At 41.2% G+C, this 27,283-nt stretch overlaps 3 protein-coding genes across 3 annotated transcripts in view; 2 read left to right on the forward strand and 1 right to left on the reverse strand.

The window, feature by feature from the left end:
- The window catches only part of LOC124134981 (sulfotransferase 1B1-like), a 38,171-nt gene extending 18,714 nt beyond the window's left edge, over positions 1 to 19,457 (reverse strand). Inside the window, exon 1 of the mRNA XM_046500115.2 lies at positions 19,340 to 19,457. The gene's annotated coding sequence lies outside the window, so the exon portion shown is untranslated. The remainder of the gene's footprint in view (positions 1 to 19,339) is intronic.
- LOC125379999 (serine-rich adhesin for platelets-like) lies at positions 3,227 to 4,865 on the forward strand. Its single transcript, XM_048395961.1, has 2 exons — positions 3,227 to 3,311; positions 3,610 to 4,865. The coding sequence occupies exons 1-2, from the start codon at positions 3,227 to 3,229 to the stop codon at positions 4,863 to 4,865; spliced, it is 1,341 nt and encodes a 446-aa protein (XP_048251918.1).
- LOC124134982 (sulfotransferase 1C2A-like) overlaps positions 17,654 to 27,283 on the forward strand; it is a 28,614-nt gene continuing 18,984 nt past the window's right edge. The window contains exons 1-2 of the mRNA XM_046500117.2: positions 17,654 to 17,775; positions 20,007 to 20,111. The gene's annotated coding sequence lies outside the window, so the exon portion shown is untranslated. The remainder of the gene's footprint in view (positions 17,776 to 20,006; positions 20,112 to 27,283) is intronic.

Below are 27,283 nucleotides of genomic sequence, written 5' to 3' on the forward strand. Positions count from 1 at the left end.
TGGATGAGTGAAATAATATTGGTTACCTTATGAAAAATGTTATACTTATAACCCAATTAAAATAGAAACCCTAGAGTAAAAACTCAATTGGTCAAAAAGTTATATGGAGCTCTGATTATATATATTATATCTTTACATTGCTTTATGCAAGCAGAAACTTCATCACATTAACTGAGGTAAACATTGGTAAATGGGTCTGTGAAGGAACAGCTGATGAACAGAGCCCAGCTACCAGTAGCATGAGGATATTGGCTATTCAATATTAATAAATCACATTTTGACAAGTACATTTTTGTCTATGAATAAATTTACTTCATAGTTATAGTTAATAAAAGAAAGATTGTTTACATAATAACATACATAAATAAATATACAATCAAATGTTTAGGCTTATTCATTAATGTTTGGGTCTGTGAATGAACAGCTGATAAACAGGGCCCAGTTACCAGTATCATGAGGATATTGGCTATTCGATATTTGTTATAGGCTAATATATTCTGCTTTTTCGCTTTTCTTTGCCAACATACAAAAAAAAAAACAGTAAGAAAACCATGCATAGATAATTATTTATCATTCTCAACAGAAAAAATAATACTGTTTTTACGAACCTAATTGTGTATCCACAAAATCATCATCAGTGAAGTGAGCCCTACAGACTACGTGGCCTGTCCCTGGCTTCCACAGATTCTTTGTTGGAACATCAAGTCTTCTTACGGCCAGGCGCCATTTTTGTTGCAGGTCAGGGTCTTAAGGGTGTTTATGTCCTCCAATCTTATTTTTACAACCCGGAACAGAGCAGTATCTTGGCATTGTTGATAACGGTCGAGTGAATCTTCGATACGAGCCACTTTGAAAGCTGACCGGTTGTGGCTTTTAACCAGTAGTACAATTGCGCCACCTAGCGAGCAAATGTGGGGCGGTGTCTCCCATTAATCCACGCAAGTCAGCGACCCTGAACACCCGATCCCGTTAGTCGCCTCTCACGACAAGCATAGTCGCCTTTTACGGCATTATGGGTTGCTGAAGACCTATTCTACCCTGGATCTTCACGGGTTTTTTCATTACTAAAATTGTCCAATGATTTCAAGGCCGTAGTTAACTTTTTTTTGACAGGGGGGGGGGCAAATATTTGTACAAGTATCACTTGTCCCCAACTTGATTCAAATAAAACTGTTTCTAGGAAAAATCTAGGGGGGCAACTGCCCACCGCTGGCGTGTGTTCCATTCAGAAACCTAGTGAATGTGTTGGATAGAGTATGACCTCTTGACCGCCACCGTGTTGTAATCTCTTTGTCATTACCCAGTCATGTTGGTGTTAAGTATGTGCCCGTAAGTGGACGATGTGTAAGTGTTATTATCCCCCGCCCAACAAAATTGGCGGGGGAAATAGAAACGGGCTCCGTCCGTCACGTTTCGTTTCCGGAGAATAACTCATAAACCGTTCAATATTTTTTCATGAAACTTTGCAGGTCTGTCAGGTACATGCTTGACTGGTGCCCTTTGCTATTTAGAAATTTTAGAAATTTTTATTTTTTACGTTTCCATGGCAACAAGATGGACTTAGGTTCTGTGAGGGTAGGGTTCGTTTCCGGAGTATAACTCAGAAACCGTTCAATATTTTTTCATGAAACTTTGCAGGTCTGTCAGGTACACGCTGAACTGGTGCCTTTTGCTATTTAGAAATTGAAGAAATCTTTATTTTTTTTACGTTTCCATGGCAACAAGATGGACTGAGGTTCTGTGGGGGTAGGGCTCGTTTCCGGAGTATAACTCACAAACCGTTCAATATTTTTTCATGAAACTTTGCAGGTCTGTCAGGTACATGCTGAACTGGTGCCTTTTGCTATTTAGAAATTTTAGAGATTTTTATTTTTTACGTTTCCATGGCAACAAGATGGACTTAGGTTGCAAATTCTTCTTTTTTTTACAATTTCCATGACAAGTTCCACCTCGGTTAAAAGAGGTTAGGGTCTGTTTAGATGATATTATGTCATAAATTCTGCAACAGGGGCGGGGGATACAGCCACGTTAGTGGCAAACTCTTGTTTGAAATTGTAATCAAACAAACAGTAAATCAATATCCCATTTGCCTTTCTTTGATAACAGTTTAAAACCACAACAGAATGGAGAATAATGTGTGTGTGTTTTGCCTTGGTATGCAGGAGGTAAAGGATAAACGTATGCCAACTGTCTCGGCTAGCCATGCAGGCAATGGACCGGCTGCACTGAGCCTGAAGTGAAGCGTGTGATATGAATACCTGTAGTAAAGAGAGTTATTCTCATTTATAGTTTTATCAAAGCCCGATGAAGGAAGGAAGGAGTATTTATCTTGTGATTATTTTAATCCAAAACATCCTGTCTCCTTTTCTGGACCAACTAAACTCTATCATATTGTGAAAAAGGATGGAAAATTTGATATCGGATCACATCGCATTAAGAAGTGGCTTGCTTCCGAAGATGCCTATTCGCTTCAGAGGCCTTTGAGGTATACGTTCAAGCGCAACAGAGTGGTAGGTACAGGTTTGAATGCTCGGTGGGATATAGACATAGCAGACGTGTCCAACATAGCTTCGGACAATGACAAAGTCAAGTACTTGTTAATAACAATCAATATTTTTTCAAGATATCTAAGGGTGGAACCCATGAAAAACAAAACCCCAGATCCTGTGGTCAAAGTCATGGGGAAAATATTTACAACCGCGTCTTTGCCAAAGATCATAAGGTCGGACAAAGGCCGTGAATTCAATAACAACAAAGGGAATTACGTATTATGTGACCCAAAATAAAACCAAAGCGTCCTATGATGAGCGTGTTATTCGTACCCCCAGGACTACCATGTACATATATTTCACACACAAGCAAACATATCATTACCTGGGTGTACTACAAGATCTGGTTAAAGACTAGAATTACAGACCACACAGATCACTGAACGAAAGAACACCATCAGACATTAATAAGAGGAATTAAGCTTTAGTATGGAAAGAACAATACAATGACACATTAATCAAACCTGTAAAATCTAAGTTTGTGACTAAAGTGAAGGTAAGGGCTAAACCAATCAAGAAACATGTTAAGTTCAAAGTGGGTGTTCAAGTGAGACTGTCTCATCTTAGACATACTTTTCAAAGAGACTATCAAGAAAAATGGACAGAAGGAATATTTATCATAAGAAGACGATATTATGGAGATGGTATACCTGTATATCATGTGAAAGATATGGCTGATGATCCAGTTCAAGGAAGTTATTTATGAAAAAGAAATGCAGAGAATTTTTAAGTCTGCTGATAGTATTGGCGAGTGGAAAAAAAGTACTCAAGAAGAGAAAGAGAGCTGGTCAGAAAGAAATCTTTGTCAAAGGGATGGATTATCTCAAAACGTTCAACAGCTGGATTCCAGAGCCCAATCTTCAAAATGTATAAATAGTGTGGTCAAGACAGGTGTGGAGTTCATTTCATATTCAACCAGTGATGTGTCAACAAGTATATTTGCTCCAAATGTTCCAAGCAGTATGTCTGGCCTTACCACCTGGTACGACATATCCATGCAAAACATTCAGATGAAGATCAGCAAGTAACCAATAGCTATCTATCACCACCACCACCACAGCAACAAGTAAACAGTTATCTATCCCCACCACCACCGCAGCAGCAGCAGCAGCAGCAGCAGCAAGTAAACAGTTATCTATCACCACCGCAGCAGCAGCAGCAGCAGCAGCAGCAGCAGCAAGTAAACAGTTATCTATCACCACCGCAGCAGCAGCAAGTAAACAGTTATCTATCACCACCACCATCGCAGCAGCAGCAAGTAAACATTCATCTGTCACCACAACCGCAGCAGCAGCAAGTAAACAGTTATCTATCACCACCACCACCGCAGCAGCAGCAAGTAAACAGTCATCTGTCACCACCGCAGCAGCAGCAAGTAAACAGTTATCTATCACCTGCGCAGCAGCAGGAAGTCAACAGTTATCTATCACCACCACCATCGCAGCAGCAGTAAGTTTACAGTTATCTATCACCACAACCGCAGCAGCAGCAGCAAGTAAACAGTTATCTATCACCACCACCGCAGCAGCAGCAGCAAGTAAACAGTTATCTATCACCACCACCACCGCAGCAGCAGCAAGTAAACAGTCATCTGTCACCACCGCAGCAGCAGCAAGTAAAAAGTTATCTATCACCTGCGCGGCAGCAGGAAGTCAACAGTTATCTATTACCACCACCATCGCAGCAGCAGTAAGTTTACAGTTATCTATCACCACAACCGCAGCAGCAGCAAGTAAACAGTTATCTATCACCAACACCGCAGCAGCAAGTAAACAGTTATCTATCACAACCACCGCAGCAACAGCAAGTAAAGAGTTATCTATCACCACCACCACCGCAGCAGCAGCAGCAAGTAAACAGTTATCTACCCCCGCCGCAGTGGCAGCAAGTAAACAGTTATCTATCACCACCGCCGCAGCAGCAGCAAGTAAACAGTTATCTATCATCACCACCACCGCAGCAGCAGCAAGTAAACAGTTATCTACCAACATCACAATTGCAGCAGCAGAAAGTAAACAGTTATCTATCACCACCACAGCAGCAGCAAGTTTACAGTTATCTATCACCACCACCACCACCACCACCACCGCAGCAGCAGTAGCAAGTAAACAGTTATCTATCACCACCACCACTGCAACAACAGCTGCAACTAAACAGTTATCTACCACCACCACCGGGGCAGCAAGTAAACAGTTATCTATCACCACCACAACCACAGCTGCAGCAGCAGCAGCAGCAGCAGCAAGTAAACAGTTATCTATCACCACCACCGCAGCAGCAAGTGTACAGTTATCTACCGCAGCAGCAGCAAATTAGCAACAGCTGTCTGCTGCCATCACTACCACCAGCACCACAGGTACCAACACAAGTATTACAACAAACTGAACGCAACGGCAGCAAGTAAACAGTTATCTACCACCACCACCGCGGCAGCAAGTAAACAGTTATCTATCACCACCATCACAGCTGCAGCAGCAGCAGCAAGTAAACAGTTATCTATCACCACCACCGCAGCAGCAAGTAAACAGTCATCTACCGCAGCAGCAGCAAATTAGCAACAGCTGTCTGCTGCCATCACTACCACCAGCACCACAGGTACCAACACAAGTATTACAACAAACTGAACGAGAGACATTGAAGTATTCACTTCCATCAAATGCTGTCATCAGATGTAAGCGGACAATTTTCAAAGACAACACTGCGGTGGTTATGTTTTATAAACTTTTGTTTTTAAAAAAAACCCAGACCATTTATGAGAGTACACTGATATATTTAACCACCTCGGTAAAACGCTAGGGTGTTTTATTCATTCCAGCTGAACATCAGAAGTAGTGTCAATAAAATATGTGGCTCGCTTATCTCGAGGGCCAACTCGCAACACAGGCTATCCTTACTTACTTACTTATATTGGAGATTTAACGTGCGCTTTCCGACTGCAAGCGTATGTCGCACACGGGCCCGGCCAGGCCATTTAATGTGTTTCCAAAAAGGGGAAAAGTGAGTTTGTGCAACCCAGGAGGGGGGCTTAGGGGATGCTTATATAGTAATTTTGAGATTTGGAAAGAATGCCAAGAGTGGGTGGGGGACGAACTAAGGGAGCTGTGTGTGTTTGGGTGGTTGTTAGATAAGGTAGTTTTGGTTTTAATATTTTATTTGGGGTTTAAATGCGACTAATTAGTCCGGTTTTAATTAGGCATATGCCTAAGGCTTTGAATTTTTCTAATTTATTTTGTGGGTTTAGGATTGATTCTAGTGTAAGTCCGGTTTTAAGATTTAGGGTGGTCTGTAGTGTTGTTCGGTGTGTATGGAAGTGTGTGCAGTGAATGAGTACGTGTTCTGGTGTTTATTGTTGTTTGCAATGTGGGCAGTTTCCTGTTGTGTGTAGATTAGCTATTTTACGGTGATTATTTAGTTTGGTGTGGCCTGTTTGTAGTTTAGTAATTATTCTGTCGATTTTTTTGGATGGGTGTAGTATTTTTGGTTTATTTAGGGTTTTTTTTAGTACTTTCCAGATTTGGCTATTTGAGTTTTGGTATATATTTTGCCATTTTTTGTTGATTTTTTGTTTAGTGACACTTTTGATTTCTGATTTTGAGCTGGGTAAGGCTATCCAGTGGCGTTGACCTTTTATTCACTTGACCGTGACTGCTGGCGAGCTATTTTTAGCGTGACGTCATCACCAACGTGTCTGTCATAGGCCAATCAGAAGACTCGCATCGGAAAAATATATTTATAAGTAATGCCGAACACCCTTTTCTTCTTCATCAGATGCTCGCACACACTTCTTCTCGTGACCCGCTTACATAGTGAATTTCGTTCAGCCTTGCTTGACCTCGACACCGCGACTAAACACCAGGTTTATAAAGATCTCGGTATTAGACGTGCGTTCAGGCAGGTTCGACGTGTTATCCTATACATTATCAGTAGGCATGGTGTAGATACAGGATTTAAAGAGTAGGGGTATCCATAGACTAACATCTAGTCTCTGAAATGAACATGTCGTACAGAAAAAAACAGTTGTTCAGTCATCTAAATAAAAATATATAAAAGGGAGCCCAGTGACTCTCTTCATTATACTGCAGTAATTTAGACTTGCCAAACATTATAGACTTGCATGGGCTGTATTTGATATATATTTGTATCAGGGTCTGTAAGACCGACCAGGGTATCCACTTGGGCTGTTCATAACTTCAGATTGAGAAGGGGTCTCTTGTGTGTATTAATTCCACATTTAATCATTTTTTCTGCGGCCCAAGTTCCTTTGTCTTCTTGAGGTAATATATGACTCTTTTTCATAGTTTATATTCACTACTATATAAACAAAAGACAGTTCTCATGTGCCCCATGGCGGGGGATAGTGATAATGCTGTTTTCTTGCGTAAGTCCCTAAGGCTATTCTAAGGCAATGATTATTGTAAAAAAATATATGTTCTAGATTGTACAATAAAGAACAAGTTGTCCTATTTAAAGACTGGCGTCCTTACTGTCCCATTATCTGGACTTGCCTATGATAAGGATAGAATTACCGTAAATCCATGGACTTGGAGCCATCGTTGGAGCGAGTAAATATTGGTAAATCGTTTAATCTGAAAACTAGAGTAAGATTTATAGTTTCAGGTTATAGACGAGTTAATATACTTTATTTGATGCACACGCACGTGATTGAGAATGATTTAGTATTATTCCACCAATATGCCAGCAATATAACGGAGCGAGCACCAAACACGAACAGACGATTGAACGTCTCGAAACAATGACATAATGTGTGTCAAACATTCTTCTTGCTGAATGCATGACCAAAGATGCCCACCTCTGGATGTACAAACGGTATGGTATAAACGAGAAGTCTTGTGTAACATGGAGATATATTGTCGAAGAATAACGTGATATATTCGTGTATTGTGTTTTTAAAACGTGAATTAAAAAGAGAAACACCCTCGATTTATCTTAGTTCTTTCACAAGGAGAACATTGCATGCAACAAGCTTGTCTTGAAGGACTTTATTCTGAATTATCTTCCCTGGTAAGCGTTTAATATCTGCAGTTGACTGACCAAAGGGGGTCATCCCAAATCCCAAGAAGAAAGAAAAGCCAGACAGCTTTGACATGCTGATATTAAGAGATGTTATTCCACCTATCGTTATAGGTTCAAATGAAACACGGATCTTCCGACGACTGATCATCTGATTTCGTGTCCTAACTCTCAGCTACTCGGAAGGTGTTGTAATCAGCAATTCCATTATATATCAAGTTTTCATTAACTAAGGTAGTTAAAACATATTTTATTTCAAAACTCATCACATCCACTACAACTGCCACCGTCCCAGATAAAACAAATCCATTTGCCACCTTCATGCTCTCAACAGTGAACTGGACCATCTCATGAAAACCTTCACTGTCTTCAACAGTTACCCTTCCCAAAACAACTACTCGTCTCCAAAACCACCCTCAAGACCTTCCAAAACTCCCATCCCAGACCCAAACCTGCCCTATCGCCCATCAGAATCACCCTACCCTACCAAGGCCCTGTCACTCATCATATGTCCCGCCTCGTCAAGAACAAAGCCAACATAGATGTCAAGACCCATCAACGAGCCAATGGCAGAGACAGGAGCAGACCATGTACCAACCCATAGAGGATTTATATACCAGATCCCCTGCAACTGTGGCCACCAGTACATTGCAGAAACCCTCAGACCACTCAACACCATACTGAAAGAATATCAGACCTCGGTCAACAAACAAGACCTGAAATCCGCTATTTCCAAACACATCCTCAAGAACCAAGACCATAATATCATGTGGGGAGCCTCCAAAGTCGTGTCTACCAACAACAACAACTGGCGACAAAGAAAACTACAAGAAGCCATTGACATCAGGAGACACCGGCCAGCCCTGAACCGTGACCAGGGAACCTATCTGCCCACAGCTTGGGATTTATTGCTTTGATCATTGTCAGTTCTAATTATCTAGCTGGCTTCCACTTGCCCATCCTATTACCTATCAGTGCTAATTACCCCCGGGCTCTCGTTTACCCAGGGCCCATTGCCTATCTGTCATAATATAAGTCCTGGCTTCCAGCTGTCCTGCGCTATCAACTATCAGCGTTAATTTACTGTTTAGTGTTGGCTTCCATTTGTCCATTGCTAACCACCTATCAGCGCCAATTATGTGGCTACCCTTGTTAGGTTTCAACCTTTGTTATGTTATTACTTTTCTATATATATATATATATGTATGTTCTCAGCCTCACAGCAGTAATTACCGTGTGCGAAATACGCACAATGTCGGAAAGCGCACCTTAAATCTCCAAGAAGTAGCATTTTTCACCTGATGAAGGAGTCAGTACATACTCCGAAACGTTGTGTTCCTCATAATGTAGAAGTTGACATCCAAATATTCTCTTCCTTAAGAGACTTGAATTCATTTAAACATTGAAGCATCAGGGGATTAAGGCCTCCGCAATGCTATAATTTGTGACCCAGAGTGACCACTCTCGCCGCATGATAGGCTTGGCCTTATACTGAGTTGACGCGAGGAGTTGTGATTTCAACAGTGACACTGATTGTTAACTTAGGCAAAGCTGTGTAAAACTTTGATTAATAGAAAAAAGCCCAAACATCTTAAGCCCATTTACATATGATATTTTAACAAATATCAAAATTTCTTCCACGACATTCTAGAGCAAATGGAGCACTATAGCAGTATAAATGTAACACGGGTGTGCACACTGTGTTAATTCGAGTAAATATATACAAAAACATTAGGATTCTGCATCAGTTCTTAGAAATCATCCTTTCGGAGGACATCAGGCCACAGACAACGTGCAATAATAACTTGGTCTGGTTAACTATTGAATACCGACACAAACCGAGCTCCGATTGTTGCCTGGGGCGAAGCTATCCGTGGCATCAGTGAGGTCCGTGATCAATTATTTGCACATTGATAGCAGAAACAGTACCAAGACCAGATCCGCCCGTTAAACGCATGTCTCTTTATGTGCATAGAGAACGATATCATTACTGCTTGTTTCACTGTGAATAATGCCATCCCAAAATAAGGCGTATCTCGGAACTGACAAGGTTAATCTGATTCTACCGATTTTCCGATTCATCTTTTATTGAGGGGGAAGTTTGAAACAGGGAGCTGCATATTGTTACAAATACTGGAAAATACTATCTGGGCAACAGTTAAAAAATATCCCAAATGAAAAGAAAAACATTTAATGTCTTGTATTGACAGTTCGTTTGATACAAGATGCTTTCAGAATGTACGTGTTATAATGTCCTACCCACCTTGGACATTGGTGGCCCAAAGGTTTGGAGCCAAGCAGTTCGCTGTGCAGAGTTTCCTGGTCATGTCAGGATCCGCGGACCTCGAGTTTGAATCCCGGGTTCGCCCTGATTATGACCCTTGGTTGTCAGCACTATACTCATGTTCTTGAATTTCATGTCTCATCAAGACTAGGGTTTACGTAGACTCCCGGACTTCATCTACACTTCATTGTGCATAAAGAAACATTAACTATTACAGGAAAAACATGTCTACGTATTCTAGCCCTATCAGGTAGGCCTGTAAATAGAGCAGCCTTGGGTGGTCCGTCCATGGGTTGAGAGCATTACGAACGAGTGAAAGAGTTTGGTTTAACACCGATTTAAACAATATTTTGTTTAACTCGGAAATACTCCAGCTTTATGGCGACGGTCTGTAAATAGTGGTTCTAGCCCTATCAGGTAGGCCTGTAAATAGAGCAGCCTTGGGTGGTCCGTCCATGGGTTGAGAGCATTACGAACGAGTGAAAGAGTTTGGTTTAACACCGATTTAAACAATATTTTGTTTAACTCGGAAATACTCCAGCTATATGGCGACGGTCTGTAAATAATCGAGCCTGGGCCAGACAGTCTAGTGACTGACATCATGAGCATCGATCTACGCATCTGACCACTCGATACCGTTAGTCGCCTCTTTCGACAAGCAACGTCGCGTCTAACGACAAGCATGGGTAGCCAAAGACATAATATTATTTACCCCAATCTTTAGAGGTATCTCAGGTGAGTAATACTATCATATCCCATTTTTTTGTACATGCTCACAACGCGTCCGAACACTAAACTGAAGCACCTGCAAATGTGTTGGTGGTGAAATGGGGTTTAACGACGCGTTCAAGTTTATTGCACTAATATAGATTATTATTATTATTATTATTATAGCACTACTGACTCCGAGCCGACCAGACCTTGTTTTAGCTCCTCAATGCCGAGCGCCAGCTACAAGTACCATCTTCTAACGTTTTTTTGGTCTGACGTGGCCGGTGATCGAAACCCCGACCTTCCGCTCTCCGGGAAGACGCTCTACCACAAGTGAGTGAGTATGGTTTTACGCCGCTTTTAGCAATATTCCAGCAATATCACGGCGGGGGACACCAGAAATGGGCTTCACATATTGTACCCATGTCGGGAATCGAACCCGGGTCTTCGGCGTGACGAGCGAACGCTTTAACCACTAGGCTACCCGACCGCCCCCTCTACCACAAGACCACGGAGGCGGTCCAATGTGTATTCAAATGTCAGAGGCATGGCTAAAATCAATACTGATATATTATATGATCTAACAAACACTGGATCATGTTTTGTGCAGTTTGAACACGTATGTTTGTGCTTAAAACTGATGATATGCGATACAAGCAAGGTGACTCTAATGTATACACTAAACTTTATTGCAGCTTTTTCGAGCTTTACGACGCTCGTTTCAACCTGGCGACTTCCATTTCAGACTACGCTTGAAAAATGTGTTGACACAGTTCTCTATTAAAATTTTGAAACCTGATCAAACGAACATTCCGGGATATCTAATATATGGTTGAGTTTGTATGGCAGTGCTTCCAAAGTACTGTGCAACGCCTCCTCCGTTCAAATGTCTATCCCACGGAAGCGAGAGATAGATGATATAATAATTTTGACGGAATCAGTCGTATGGGCCGTAACTGTCGTTCAGTACGCCGTCTTAACGTTTAAGAGGTTCCATGATCAGAAAACACATTCCGAATGTCACTTTCACGATCTGGTAAGCGACGCTCTGATTGGTCGGATGAAATTTCGTTCTGTCGTAACCCATACTGGGGGGTCCTCAGATCTTTGTTTAGCGATAGCGAGAACTAAGATCTGGTTTTAATGAGATTGACAATTAAATGTAGGTAAAAAGTCTTAAACAAAAACAATTTTTATTCTTACATGTACCATAACCTTTTTATCACAAGCTGTCATATTTAGAGAATATGATTTCCTCTTGATATCTCATTTAAACACGTCTCAGATCGAAATCGCGCTTTATTTGTTCAAGCAAATCTGCTGTTAGGAAACTAACGATTTTAATATTTGTGATGTGAGCAATGCAAAGGATATGAATACCAAAACACCAGCTGTGGCAGTCATGACTAAATTGACGAATAACGATTTTTAACGGAAATGATAGCCTTACAGCCAGAATCAAATGATGCATTCACGTTCCAATGTCTGCCCTGTCTTCAGTGCGTGTACGTTGACATAACAATCAATAGATCAATGGCAAGTCTTGAAAGGATCTCTAGATATTCACGTTTTGTAAGCCCCGAATATCCTTCTCCAAAATTATTCATTCCATCACAAGATCCGATCAATAGAAACGGATGGTAAAAATAGGATTCCATGCATGATAATTAGACAAGTCGAGCGCAACAGTTGCGACTTAGAGACGACTCTTGTTGCTCGTTACGAAGTTTTATCATGCTTCTGACAATGGTATTGTTATTATGAAGACTAAATATTTGACGTAATATGTTATGACAAATTTTAATTTTCTTAAGTCTAGGATGAGGCACACATATGATACCGTTTATAAGAAATCAAAAGCATGATACAAATGTTATGCTGGTTAAATGACAATGTAACACTTCTTGTGACGAATATTTTAACTTACGGAAAAGTGCTGGCCGGAACAAAATAACGATCTTGATTATGAAAAAGAGTTTTTCTAATTGGCTGATGTCGACTTCTTGTTAGTCATTTCAGTGGTCGGTCAAAGTTCACGAAAGGTCGTTCTGACATGACCCGTAATGGGATGTCCTCAGATATTTTGTTCAGCGGCAGCGAGATTTTAATGAGATTGGGAAAATTGTGGAAACTTATTAATGTTTGCTTCTACTGGAGATGCCGCCCGAACTGAGAACAACGAGTGAATACATAATGGTTTCACGTCGTTTTTAGCAATATTGGAGCAATATCACGGCGGGGAAAAGTCTTTACATATTGTATTCATGTGGGAAATCGAGCCAGGCCTTCGGCGGTGTGACAGGGCTTTTGGTTTGTTGTTTAACGCCGCACACAGCAATCTTCCAGCTACATGACGGTCTGTAAATAATCAAGTCTGGACCAAACAATCTAGTGAGTGACATCACGAGCATCGATCTACACAATTGGGATACGATGACATGCATCAACCAAGACACCGAGCTGGACCACCCGATCCCGTTAGTCGCCTTTTACGACAAAAATGGGAGATCAAACTGATGTCAATGAAATTCCCTATTTTGACTTGTACCATATGTTTCCGTTTTCGTTCAGGTGAACATTTGACTTGCCTTTGCACGTGTTTGTGAAGGGTGCCACTGGTTGGACGGGATATGCGCAGCTTTTCGCGAACACCTATTATCATCACTAACTGATAGTGATTCATAAACGCATGGGTATGATGTAGTCGGAATCGTACACTTAACTCTAGACAATGGACTTCTCATGATTATGGAAAGGGCTGTATTTTATTTCTTTATCACATGACGTATTTCATTGCTGTAGATTGACCAACGGCGACTTTTGACAAACACAACATGGCAGCGTGTAGATCTAGTCATATAAAAAAAGTGTGAGATTCAAATGTTGTGTTGGGTCGCCACCTCCCTCACTGGACTTCGGACATGATAGATCACATAATGATATATATTACAATCTCATCATCTTCCGTAACTTGCCATATGTTTTGCTTACCTTTACAAATATTTCAGATTTTCTGCGGGGGAAACGAGCACCATGTGTCAGTTTATTTCACTATCAAAGATTCTTCATAGTTACAAATTCTCACACCTGCTTCCTAAATTTAACACGTCAACGCCAGAGAATAATCAGTATCGGTTATCTGACGAAACAGATTACACTGGGCGTAAATATAGTGATGAAAAATACTCGTATATGAATGGATCACTCGAAATCAGTGAAAAGCGTAAGGTACGGGTAACACTTGACAATTCATCTTTCAAACTTATTATTTTAAAGATGAAAACCTTGAAAACTCTTTACCGCTTCCTTCTTCTCACTTCAGAAATTATGTTTTTTAGAATGAAACTTGAAAGCTCAACACCGCTTCCAACTTCTTACTTCCTTATGACGTTTTAGAAAAAAAGGACGTGCCAAAGATCTACTTAGCGTCTCACTGCATCTCCGTAAAGATGTTTAACTTAATAGAAACTTTAAAGCTTGAATTTGCTGCTAATTATAAAGTTTCTATTTCATAGTTTGGAAAGCTAATGTTACGGTTGAAATATTTTCGGTAATGAACACCCTTGTGTAGGACATGAGAAAGATGATATTTTACGACATACAGACTCGTAAACGACAAATGATGGTATCTTTATCTTCTTATATGCTTTGATATATAAATGCACTTGCAGTATAGGTAATACTTTATTGCCCCCTCTATATAACAGAAATGAAAATGTCCGAACAAACGTTAACTATGTACTAACTCAAATGAACAGTTTATATTAATTTTGCATCGGGTAATATATATGTAAATCAGTTAAAATATCTTCGCGTAATTCACACATGACGAGCAATAATAGACTGGGTTCCTGTCTAATACACACGAATAAACTGGCGAGGGCCAGTTTCTCGTCCAATGATTGGACAATAATGACGATATTTAAATATTGATATAATTACTAGAAAATCAACATAATGCGCGATCTGCAACAGTCACTGTCCGTGTGTCATTCATGGTAAATATATGAAACTATGAAACTGCATGAGTTCTATTTTGTTCTCAGTTTACCTGGACATCTCAAACTCTTTTTTAAAAGGCATCAGTTATTAAAGAATCATATTTTACATTGACCCAAAACTGTTTCGTTTGTCTCCGCCTTGTTTGCAGTGAATTTCACTACAGTACGGTTTGAGAAAGTGTTTTTTAGGTTTTCGATATCGTCAAAGTGAATCGAGATGTTTAAAATGCTACCGGCTCTGGTTTTATGATATATAAAATTCAATTATAAAGACATGACTCGAAATATTTGATCAAGATCTAGTTAGTTTAAAAATTACTTGATATTTCATGAAAGTCGCATGTCATTTATATATGACTGAGTGATCGTATCCTAACGGTTGGTTGGTTGGTGTCTTGTTTAACGCCGCACTCAGCAATATTCCAGCTATATGAAGGCGGTATGTAAATAATCGAGTCTGGACCAGACAATCCAGTGATTAATATCATGAGCATCGATTCACGCAATTGGGATCATGACATGCATCAACCAAGTCAGCGAGCCTGACCACCCGATCCCGTTAGTCGCCTCTTACGACAAGCATAGTCGCCTTTTACGGCAAGCATGGGTTGCTGAAGACCAGAGACCATATACCGTGTATACCATGTATTTATTTTTATACACGTGTCTGTGTTGATATAACATTGTTAAGAACATTTTTCTCATTGTTTAAATCTAAATTTGAATTAACAACTTATTTTCTTTAAGATATTATATTATTTTGTCATTTTCTTCCCTTATTCATACTTAGATAAATCGCATTTTAATCCCTCCCATCAAAGTTCACAGCGGGAATTCACAGCTTCATAAATATTCTAGTGAAATTGTGTTATTATAAATTTAACCTGAAGAACGAAGGGTTTGCCGCCGTGTTGACGCAACGCATCAAAACGTTTTCTTGGTGACTGGTTAACCACCCCCCACCCCCACCCACACACACACACACACGCATTTGCAAAGCATGTGCACCGCTAACTCGTTGTCAACAGATATTATTCCAAATCTTTTCATGTTTTTAATCAAGGTGCTCACGCATTGCGCGATGTGTTTTATCACAACATAGACACTGATTATCGATCAGATCGTCTTTGACTTGGCGCCACCGTTTTGTTTGAAACAAATGCAAGTGATACGAGAGGTTGGATCTGATTGGTCAAAAGGAGAGGCATAGAAAGGACATAACTCGTAATAGCCACTGGTGGCGCTACGATCGAGCCCAGTAATTCCAGCCAAGTTCGGCAAGGGTGGAAACTGGACTTTTAAAGTCAGTTAACTCTCTTGCCTCGGGAAGATGATGTATATATACCGCCGTCATATAGCTGGAACATGCGTCATGTGGTGTTACACAATAAACAAATCTTTTATTGCATTAAATACCCTTAGTCTTGTAGATACTGTATAGAGAACTTCGCTACCCAAACCTGGAATTGACATTTTGAAACTTAACCCATGTTCAGGTTGCAATATGCACCTCATGTGAAACTCCAGATGTCACAAGCAGGCTGTAGCAGCTGTCAGGCTAACTGTAACTCTTGTCGCTCATTTATAATTCCGCAGCCAGATTATATTTCTTTTTGTATATTGCGTGCAAACCTTGGTTTGAAATGTAATAGACGCCGTCGCAGCTGTTACAGCTTTGCATGAATATTTATATCAGAATATCTCTTCTAACGATATACGGGGGCGCGATAAGTGTCAGTCATGTTAATATTGAACAACTTCTATATGACAGTTAGGAGGGACGTTTCGGTGTAGGTTCTAATACCGTTATCAAGCAAGTGTTTATACACATCAAATTAGTGATATTTACTAATCTTCATCGTGTTCGTGCAATCTAACAGGCAGCATAGTAAATTCGTTGTTTAGTAACATTCTGGCCGCTGTGACAAATTAAGTGAAATTTAGTAGAATTCACTTGACTTTTTTCTCAGTGCGGGTTTCCGTCAGTTTGGAGTGAGTGAGTTTGGTTTTACGCCGCTTTTAGCACTATTCCAGCAATATCACGAGGGGAGACACCAGAAATAGGCTTCATACATTGTACCCATGTCGGGAATCGAACCCGGGTCTTCAGCGTGATGAGCGAACGCTGTAACCACTAGGTCAACCGACCGCGTCATACCAAAAGACGTTAAAAGACGGTACTTCTTGTTATCCTGTCTGGCGTTTGACATTAAAGCGGCTAAAACAAGGACTGGTCGGCTCGGAGTCAGTATACTGCGTCTGAGTGGAGTATTCATGTAAAACTGCGGCATGGTATCTCAGTGGACTAGCACTACAAAATCGGCATTGTCGCACTTGTACAAACAGCAACACACACACACGTGCATGCACGTCGCTATATAAGAGCAAAACTCTTGGACGCGACGTTAAACACCATCCGTGTGCCCGTTCACGCGGACTCCGTGGGCATTCGGGGTCTGGGTCGGTCACCAGCAAGGGGTCAGAGGCGATTTCATGGAACGAATGGCCAGATTCGGTGATTTGGTTAAAAGCGCATCATCGAACCCACAGGGCGAGGATCATTGCTTATAATATCAATTACTGGATTGCCTGATGCAGACTTGATATTTTACAGTCCGACGTCGTATAGCTGACTTTAAACAACAAACAATCAGCCCTAAATGTGATTGAGTGTGAAGGTATCTGCACCTGCTTGAGTTGCCCGGATGACGTAATGCGATGTGTTATATCGAGAACATATATCCAGGTCGTGTACTCTTGGTCATGTTTACGATTCAAATTGAAAATACATACAGTGGTTGCGCATTAAAAAAGGTATTTTTTTAAAGAAAACATTAGCAAGGATCATGGTCGTATGAGGCGACACAGTACATCCGTTGGTACTGCTCGACTGATTGCGTCCCCCGCCTTGTCGCTCCTAACGTACCTCGCTTCCAACCACCGCGACTGTGAAATGGCTGGTCCCTTTTGTCATTCGCTGTTTGTCTGACCCAGATACGATAACGAACAAACAGAAAAAGCAGCAAAGATACACTAGTATGTAAATACGGCACAAAAAGTACCCTAGATATTGAACGCGACTTTCTTCCATCCAGATACAAAGATTGTCTTCATTGTCAGAATGTCTACCTTTCAACAATACGGCATTGAATAATGAAGGTTATGCAGCGTAGACTGTGAATGGTTGTTCACATCTGAGGTGAGTTGAGGTGCACTTATACAGCGACGGGCATGTGTGTGTGTGTGTGTGTGCTTTGACTAGTTCGAACTAAAAACTCTTTTATAATGTTAGCCCACTGAGAACTGAGCTCAGCTTTAACATGGATGACCCACTCACACAAACACTACAAGCTGACAAGTCCTTCTTTGTAGTTACTTAATGCCAGGCAGGGTTACAACAAGTACCCTCTTTATACGTATTTAGATACGAGGTGGAGAGGATCGAGTCACCGACCTCCGACAGACGCTCTATTCACAATACCACGCAGGCGGTCTTGTTCTTGACAGCCGCACGAGAGCTGTATGACGGCGAGACAGTGAGTGAGAATATGTCTGTTTGTTGTTTAACGCCGCACTCAGCAATAATCCAGCTGTATGACAGCGGTCTGTAAATCGAGGCTGGACCAGACGATCCAGTGATTGACAGCATGAGCATCGATCCACGCAAATGTACAATCAAACAAGTCAGCAAGCCCTTGTACTCGATTCATTCAGTCGCCTCAACCCCCACGTTGCTGGCCACCCCTTCTCGTACCCGGAATGCTCACGAGCAGCTGTGTAAATATTACTGAATAACAATGGCCGAGCTGAGGTGATAGACTCTACACTGACAAAGAAACAGACAGTTCACAATGAATTGTCTTTGACAACGAGCTTGTCCCGGTGGTAACAAACCTGAAAACATAATAGATGAAGCGGAGAAAGACAAATGTGACGCACATGGAGAATTCGTTAACGAGGCCAAATCCGGGATTCGAACCACAGGCTCTTGTGTCATTGCTTAAATATTTCTAGATGAATCACAAGTGTCAGACATGCACTATCCTATTAATAGTGCATTTTCTGACACTCGTAACATTAACTGATCCAGACGTATTTAGGCAACGGCACAAGCGCCTGTGTAAAGAGATACCAGTTACGCCTTATGCCCTTGCCATAACCATATATATAATCTCTGTACTTTAAATGAACATAGTATGCAACTGTTGAATATTGGTAGTAGATATTGATAAGTGATACAGAAACGTGAAGGAAATTCGGTTCAGAACGGCCCCATCAAACACCTCGTCGATCCGCTATGACGTTATAAAACTTTGTTTATACGAATCTGACCTTCGGGAAACAGCTCGTGTGCTTAACGAAATAAGAAATTGGGAGATATGACACATTGGGTGTCATTTCACAATATGCGAGCAATACTTGTGGCGATCGAGTCCAGATTTCGGACTTGCAGCGATAACACCTCGTAAAGCAAACACCACGTTTGTGTGGGAAATGTACGTCAGTGATAAGTGGAAATGTAGGTCAGTGGCTAGAAACCACTCCGAAATCATGTGGTAGCACAAGAGATTATTACCCAGAGTAGTAACCAGAGTCAAGCTTGATGTCCCCTTTCCGCTGACAAAATCAATAATAACATCTGAAACCGACTCGCAAGGATGTATAAAAACAAAAAGAAATTTTCCTAATGCAGGAGGAGATGAGAATGCACGTGTCTTTTCTCAAGAAGGATCAGAAAAAGTGCGAGCAGCACGTGCTCTTACCTGCCAGTTGATTGTCAGCTGACCAGAGCGCTCGGACGCCTCGTGACTCGACACAGATTTTGCGGAGACTGAAGTAGGAGAAGCCCACACGAACTCTCGCTCGAGTATGGAAAGCTGTCGGAGCCAATTTCCATAACATGAATTGCACATTTTCATGGCAAGCCTATTTGTGGTCGGAAGTCAAGCCTATACTTGTATATAGGTTCAATGTATATGTATCAAATATTAGCGGACTGTCACCCGTTTTGATTCCAAGGTGAATTTAGGATATAAACACACTGTTTGTTGGGTTACTCCTTAAGTTATTGTGAAACAATATAATACAATTACAGCATTGTTCAACAATAAATTACACTGCCTTATATTACATGTAAGATTTAAACGCGGTAAATTGAATTTGGCACTGAACCCTCAATGGCTGAGAAAGGAATGCTTTTCTATACATTTTAGCTACCGTAGTGATGCGGCCGTCAAATCGACTGTTTCAATCAGAGGGTTATTGATATTATTATTTGATACGTCTAAATGATCAATCCGATTCGTGTAATTTTCAAATTCATGGTAGAACTAGATGAGAATGTTCTCGATTCCATATTGTTTTAAAATTGTTTTGTTATAGAGAATTGAGTATTCCGTCAATTCTTTAACGACAAACACCCATGCACAGGTTCTCCTCCATCCATCCTCATCCTCATCCTCATCCTCCATCGCAGTTCCGGGGAGGTGTCCATCGGAGACCACACAAGAAGAAATAGAGAGACTTCGATCAGGGGTATGCGTTGCATGTTTGTTTTATTTGTTTGTTGTTTAACGCCGCACTCAGCAATATCCCAGCTATATGATGGCGGTCTGTAAATAATCGAGTCTGGACCAGACAATCCAGTGATTGATATCATGAGCATCGATCCATTCAAATCGGACACGATGACATGCATCAACCAAGTCAGCGAGCCTGACCACCCGATCCCGTTAGTCGCCTCTTACGACAAGCAAATGACTCGTCGGCGTCTCCATACATTTCCGAGTTAGGTATCTAGGCTAAAAATTCGTCACCACTCGCCCCTTTCCGTAACCCGCTATTCGGCTTGTCCCGGAATAACACGAGTTTGTCACGAATGCTAGGCTAAACTGCGGCATAGTATTTTCATTGGCCAGCTATAAAACCAACATTACAAGCAAGCAGGCACACACAATGTCCTGCATCACTTTAGGTAACGCCAACTCACTCGCTCGTCAAGGTCAGGATAATGACGGTGTGACGATACTATTATGTAAGCGCATATACATACACATTTGTGTGCCACACTCTATCCAACCAAATGGTGTGTGTTCAACCCAATACAAATGACTTGTTTTTGCGGCAATGTTGACATGCTTATGTCTAAAATATCCATTAAAAACGGAATGATATGTTATGGTTTTATTGATAAAATGGTGCTATGATTAATGGACCACCTCCAATACTAAAATATATGAATCCTTAAATATGTACATATTTGAATCAAATAAACAGAAATATATGAGAACGTGCAGTGTAGTTTATCTTATTTTAAGTAACTTATCAACAAACGGGTTATTGAAAACAGACATTTTCTGTATATTGAACATGATTTTGAATGAAATATTTTCGCCGCATGTGTTCATGTATAACTATGGTAGGGCATAATAGTCCAATCTGTTGTGTTACACCAAGCGAATAAAGCCAATATCACGATTTTGTGACAAGATTTAATTGTTTTTTTTTACCCAGTTGACGCTTTCTAGAAAGTGCTCTCGCCAACCTTGGCCCTGCAATGTACAGCCGTACATGGCTGGTAGTGGGTGAGTGAGTTGGGTTTAACGCCGCTTTTAACAGTATTCTAGTTATACCGCAGCGTGCCAGCTCAATGTGGGAGGAAAGCCCAAAGTAATGCAGGTCTCAGACGTTTACCATTTCGGTGATACCCACGAGCACGGGTATGGTGCTGACAAACAGGGATTCGAACCGACAATCATAGGTTTCTGGCGTGCCCAGAGGACACAGCGAATTGTGGTGCCTTAGACGACTGGGCCACCCGTGCCCTCCTCATGACTAGTAAGAGCACCTCCTGGTGAAACAACATATCACAAAGCAATCCGAAATAAGGGTTGTTGCAACAATCGAACAAAAGAAAAATGCTAACAGTTACCACCATTCAGCGAAACGCTGCAAAGGCCACATGACACATCGTAGCTAAGGCATCGACGCTACGAAAAGTACTTGACACGACACCTAACAAAACACTCATAAAGGTCCTTGTGTGGTGTGCAATTGCATTAAAACAATATAATTACAAAAACCCGTGAAGATCCTGGGTAGAATGGGCCTTCAGCAACCCATGCTTGCCGTAAAAGGCGACTATGCTTGTAAAAGGCGATTAACGGGATCGGGTGGTCAGGCTCGCTGACTTGGTTGATCCCAAGTGCGTGGATCAATGCTCATGATATTTATCATTGGATTGTCTGGTCCCGACTCAATTATTTACAGACCGCCGGCATATAGCTGGAATATTGCTGAGTGCGGCGTTAAACAACAAACCAACCAATTTCGGTATTGAAAATTACAAATTTATTTTTTTCGTTTTGTAGGGCACTGTGGAAAAAATCTAGTGACCTCTACCAAATTTATCTTTATTTGACACAGCGGCCAGGAGGTTAGTAAACAGCGAACTTACTATCCTGCCTGGTAGATTGCACAAACATTCTGAAGATTAGTAAATATCACTTATTAGATTAGTATTATTCACTATTTAAACCACATTGTAAAAATGTGTTAAGAATGTAACACAAGACATGTTTAGGAATATGTTTCAGTCCCAAACGGTCACACATTTGGTGTGTTTTATCTGAACACATTTAGGGTCTAAACACCTGAAAGGGGGTCGAACGACATTGGTGGTAACAAGCAGGTGAAGTTTCAACTTCAGTGGTCCTCTGGTTTCTGAGGAGAATATTTTCACACCAACGATACGACGATAGTCAGGTGAGCTAACAATGGTGGCTAGGGGATGGACATTATTACAGACACATGAGACAATTTCGCCCAAGATATTGTATCTTGTTTATACAAGCTATGTAGCTACAAGTTGAATGGACGGGAGAAGCCCAGTGGTTAAAGTGTTCGCTCGTCACGCCGAAGACCCGGGTTCGATTCCCCACATGGGTACAATGTGTGAAGCCCTTCATTTCACTTCAGAGACGAAACTCGCTGTCGCTCATCAGATATCAGAACTATTCACTTGTTTCATAAAAATGGTATTGGTTTCAGTATTCTATATATCCTGGCACATTAATCATTTCATTAAATAAACAGCCACCTGTCATAAATCTACATAAATCTAACATAACAGTGGTCAAAGCGTTCGATCGTCACGCCGAAGACTATTCGATTGCCCTCATGGGTACAATGTGTGAAGCCCATTTCTGGTGTCCCTCGCCGTGATATTGCTGGAATATTGTTAAAAGCGGCGTTAAACAATACTCAGTCACTCATGTTTTGGGAGTGAGGGAGTGAGTGTCGTATAATTTCACTTTGAATACTTTTTCAGATAGGTCACAGTGTGTCAACTCGTAGAGGAAAACTCCAAAATGACACAGGTGGAGGTTCACCAGTTAAATGAAGCCCACGTGGACTTGTATAGCTTAGAAATCAAGGGTCAGTCCTCGAACCAACAATCATCGGATCCTTGCAAGGATAAGGGTTGCAACTCTGCATTTTGAATTGATGCCCCTTGCATTTGGTTTCTAGGCAATGACTAAGCGATAATGACGGGCTGTTGGGGTATTAATTATACGTTATGTTTCTAGGTTTGTCAGCACTATACCCGTGCTCGTGGGTTTCACCGAAGTGGTAAACGTCTGAGACCTGCATCACTTCGGGCTTTCCTCCCACATTGAGCTGACACGCCGTGATATAACTGGAATACTGTTAAAAGCGGCGTTAAACCCAACTCCTTCACTCACTCGTTTATCCGGTGAGCGTTATCTCTATTTCATCTGTTAAATAGCTTGGACCTATTCGCTAACATAGTTACTGTCAGAGAATAGCGTCACCATGTCGGTCTCTTCTTGGTGTTCAACAAAATGTCACCCGCACATCTGTTTAATTTGAAACCCGGTACTTTGTGCCCTGCTAATCGGGTTAGTAAATTATGTGTAATCACACACTGAATAAAGTACAGACATCTCCATTGCTAATATAGTTTACTCTTATTTCTTAGGCTATTAACAGCAGAACAGCTGCACTGACCATCACTTTTAGACATTATTGAAGTCAGTGTTGCATTACGCCACATTAATTTTCACTTCAATATTCCAGGAATATTGTGGGACTCCTTCATTGTACTCATGCGGGAAGTCAAATCCGACCTTGGGCTTGACGACCGACAAACAGGAATCAGTTGGCTACCCTTTTGAAAATAAAGCTACATACAATACACATAATTCGACGTATACGTGCTCACAAATGTATCAATCAATCCAAATCTGTAGAAAAGTATCTGTGTGTTGACATGAATGGATATGAACACCACACACACACACGTCCTTAATTGACTTATGTCAATGTGTCTATACTTTATTGAAGTACGTTGACAGAAATGATCCACGATACGATGGCACAGACTCAGAATATGAACGTTTCATCCTCATTTTGATACATTCGTCACCACTCGCCCCTTTCCGTAACCCGCAACGAGACTCGTACCCTATCGATGACTGTTATGTGCGAAAATACGACAAACCAATCAAAATACCCGTATGACTTCAAGTACTTCGGTCAAAGAATCAGTCGGGAATAATTTTAAATCTTACATATGTCTTGCATCTAAAAATACACCCAAGATACAGTTATATGTGTTAAATCATGCTGCATAATACGGCATGTCCCGATTCCATCATTATACAATATATGGGGAACTATACGTGAATCATTACGCATCGAGTAGACAATTCTTTTCGCTATGCCCGTTTGCGCTTAGACGGAGCCTGGTCGCAAAAATGGCCACGAGAGGGGCACGAGTAGCTAAAAATTAGCGATTCTGCTTGTCCCGGAATAATACGAATTGTCCAGATGTCCAGATTATGTTTGGTATATGATAACTGCATTTAAGAGATATAAATGACTTGAAAAGATTTTACTGACCCTTCACACAGTCATACATTGTGGCGCAGGTTTCAAACTGATAGACATTTATGTCAGAGTGAGTGAGTGAGTGAGTATGGTTATACGCCGCTTTTAGCAATATTCCAGGAATATCACGGCGGGGGACGCCAGAAATGGGCTTAACACATTGTACCCATGTTGGGAATCGAACCTGAGTCTTCGGCGTGACGAGCCAACGCTTTAACCACTGTTGTGTTAGATTTATGTAGGACAGGTGGATGTTTATTCCATGAAATGATTAATGTGCCAGGATATATAGAATACTAAAACGAACTCCCGTGTAATACCAATGTTATGAAACATGTGAATAGTTCTGATATCTGACGAGCGACAGTGAGTATCGTCTCTGAAGTGAAATGAAGGTTTAACGCCCCCGTCAGCAGCAGTAATCCAGCTGTATCACGGCGACATATTAATAATCGCGTTTGGAATCCATGACGTCACGATACAACAATGTCAAAGAATAATTTGAATTTAGTCCATTTACTCGTCGCTCTTTAGATTCCCACAATGTAACGAAGTGGGAGTTACTTCCCTTTTGTTATAGTTAGTTTTGTATCTCAGAGACGAGTGTAGCAATTCAAAATACTTGTTTATTAATCGGAGGTTTTATGAATGTAATGTTTTTATACCTTTTTTCGATTTTAATAAAAAGAAAATTGATTTCTTAATTTAGCTTGTGATGTCATCACGTCATGCATTCCTTGCAAGAGAGAAAATGTAAGAGCGTCCCACAAGACATTTAATTTGTGAGGTTGGGATTGGGCGTAAAGTACCGGTTGCAAAGTCAGATTTAAACTGAAACTGCACTTATCTTATAGTTCAGAGGGATGTTTGATTGTGAAAAAAACACATTTAATTAACAAAATTACAAATCACCTGTTTTAATGAAAAAAGAAGGCATGATACGTGTTTGTCTTGCATTGTTGGGACAAACATATTGTGCCGTTTCCGTGCAGGCAAGCATCAAAAGAATACAGTTCGTTATTTTTTTTTAAATAACTGAGCATGTGCTAATGTTGATTAATCGATCTCGTTAACATTCAAAATAGAATGCTGATCTCAAATGGTTGCCCCCTTACCGATCCGTCATCATTCAGGATGGAGATGATCGTGGATGAAGACGTAGTTCACCTGAATGCTGTTCCTATCAATAGATGGAAGTTATATTTAAAGGAAAACATAATTTATGATTTTGTTTACTTATGTCGATCAGAACCCAGCGGGGCCTGCGCGTTGATGGCAACACCCTTATTATATTTATCATAGATTGACCTCGATACGACCCCGTTGGGCTACCCATTCACGACTAGGACACCAACTGGCCCTGTCGTCAGCTGCAGGCAATTTTACAGCATACGATTTCCGTATCAGCCATCACTATGACAGGGCGAGCTGGCAATTACTCTGTACTCGAACAAAGTTCAACTACACTATAAATGTCTTATAATGGGAGCAGTTACTGTGGAATACAGCGTTGCTTTGTCGAGTAACAGCTGTGCGGACAACACATAACAGAAAAAAACGTACAACTTTATGGATTACAACTTCTAGTTTATTGCATATAGCGACGTTTCGATGCACCGTTATCAAGTTGGAGTGACGACCACTTAGTGATGATAGGTATGTGTGTATGACATGTTGTGATTCGATGCAGATTAACAGTTAATTGGGGGAAGTCAAATGTACAGTTAGTAAGAATAACATAGCACACGGGTAATGAAGCACACAGGTAGTGAAGCCTGATGTACAGTTAGGATAAGGATTAAAAGGATTTAGCTGTTGTGACAAGCTGATTGGATCCTAATTAATATTGTCTATTTCTTGATTTGATCTTCATAGGCAGAAGAGCTGTAATGTCCTTGATCTCTGTTTATCAAACGTGCATTTCTATAGCTTCTGAGAGTGTTCTTTGGTGAAGTCCTGATGTTTGGTTGGGAGTGAGTGAGTTGGGGTTAACGTCGCTTTTAACAGTATTCCAGTCATATCACGGCGTGTCAGCTTAATGTGGGAGGAAAGCCCAAAGTGATGCAGGTCTTAGACGTTTATCACTTCAGTAAAACCCACGAGCACGGGTATAGCGCTGACAAACCTAGAAACATAATCGGGGCGAACCGGGATTTCAAACCCACAATCATAGGTTTCTGGAGTGCCCAAGGGACGCAGCACTGCCCAGCGAATCGCGACGCCTTAGACGACTGGGCCACCCGTGCCCCCGTTTGGTTGAGAGGATTTGGACTTTGTCAAACTGAATTTGATTTCTAGGGAATTTTTGTTGGTGGAATGAGAGGGTCGATTTGCCGTTTGCTTCGGCTGTTGAAGTCCTATGTTCTTTGACGCGGGTATCTACTGGGCGGGAGTTTTCAGCTATTTACGAATCACGACAGTCACAGTTAATCTTATAGATTACTCCTTTGGGGGGCTGCTTGTTGGAGGGGGTTGCGGCCACTAGCTTGCAGGATGGTTCTGAGGGATGGGGAGTCAGTGAAGATGGTGTCGATGCTTGCTTGGTGCGTATGTAATCTGCTGATTTGATGAAAGGTCTTGACAATGCAGGGTAGGGTGATTGTGATGGGGGCGGATTCTGGTTTGGTCTGGTTGGTTTTGGTTTGGGCTGGAGTGTGGTGGAGATGGGTGGTCCTCTTGACTATAGCTTGGTAGGGAACTGGTTGAGATTGGTGAAGGCGTGCTGCAGATGTTTAAGTTCATGGTCAAGGTTGCTGGAGCAGATGTTCTTGGCTGTCTTGGTCAGTGTGAAGATG

Source organism: Haliotis rufescens, unplaced genomic scaffold (genome assembly GCF_023055435.1).
Source record: "Haliotis rufescens isolate VD_foot unplaced genomic scaffold, xgHalRufe1.0.p SCAF_15, whole genome shotgun sequence".
In the NCBI taxonomy this organism is placed as follows: Eukaryota; Metazoa; Mollusca; class Gastropoda; order Lepetellida; family Haliotidae; genus Haliotis; species Haliotis rufescens.

Bases quoted from the DNA above. Each gene is read 5' to 3' on its own strand.
- LOC125379999 (XM_048395961.1), top strand. From the start codon at position 3,227: ATGATCCAGTTCAAGGAAGTTATTTATGAAAAAGAAATGCAGAGAATT. The intron at 3,312-3,609 runs GTACTCAAGAAG...CCACCACCACAG, and splicing joins TATTGGCGAGTGGAAAAAAA to CAACAAGTAAACAGTTATCT.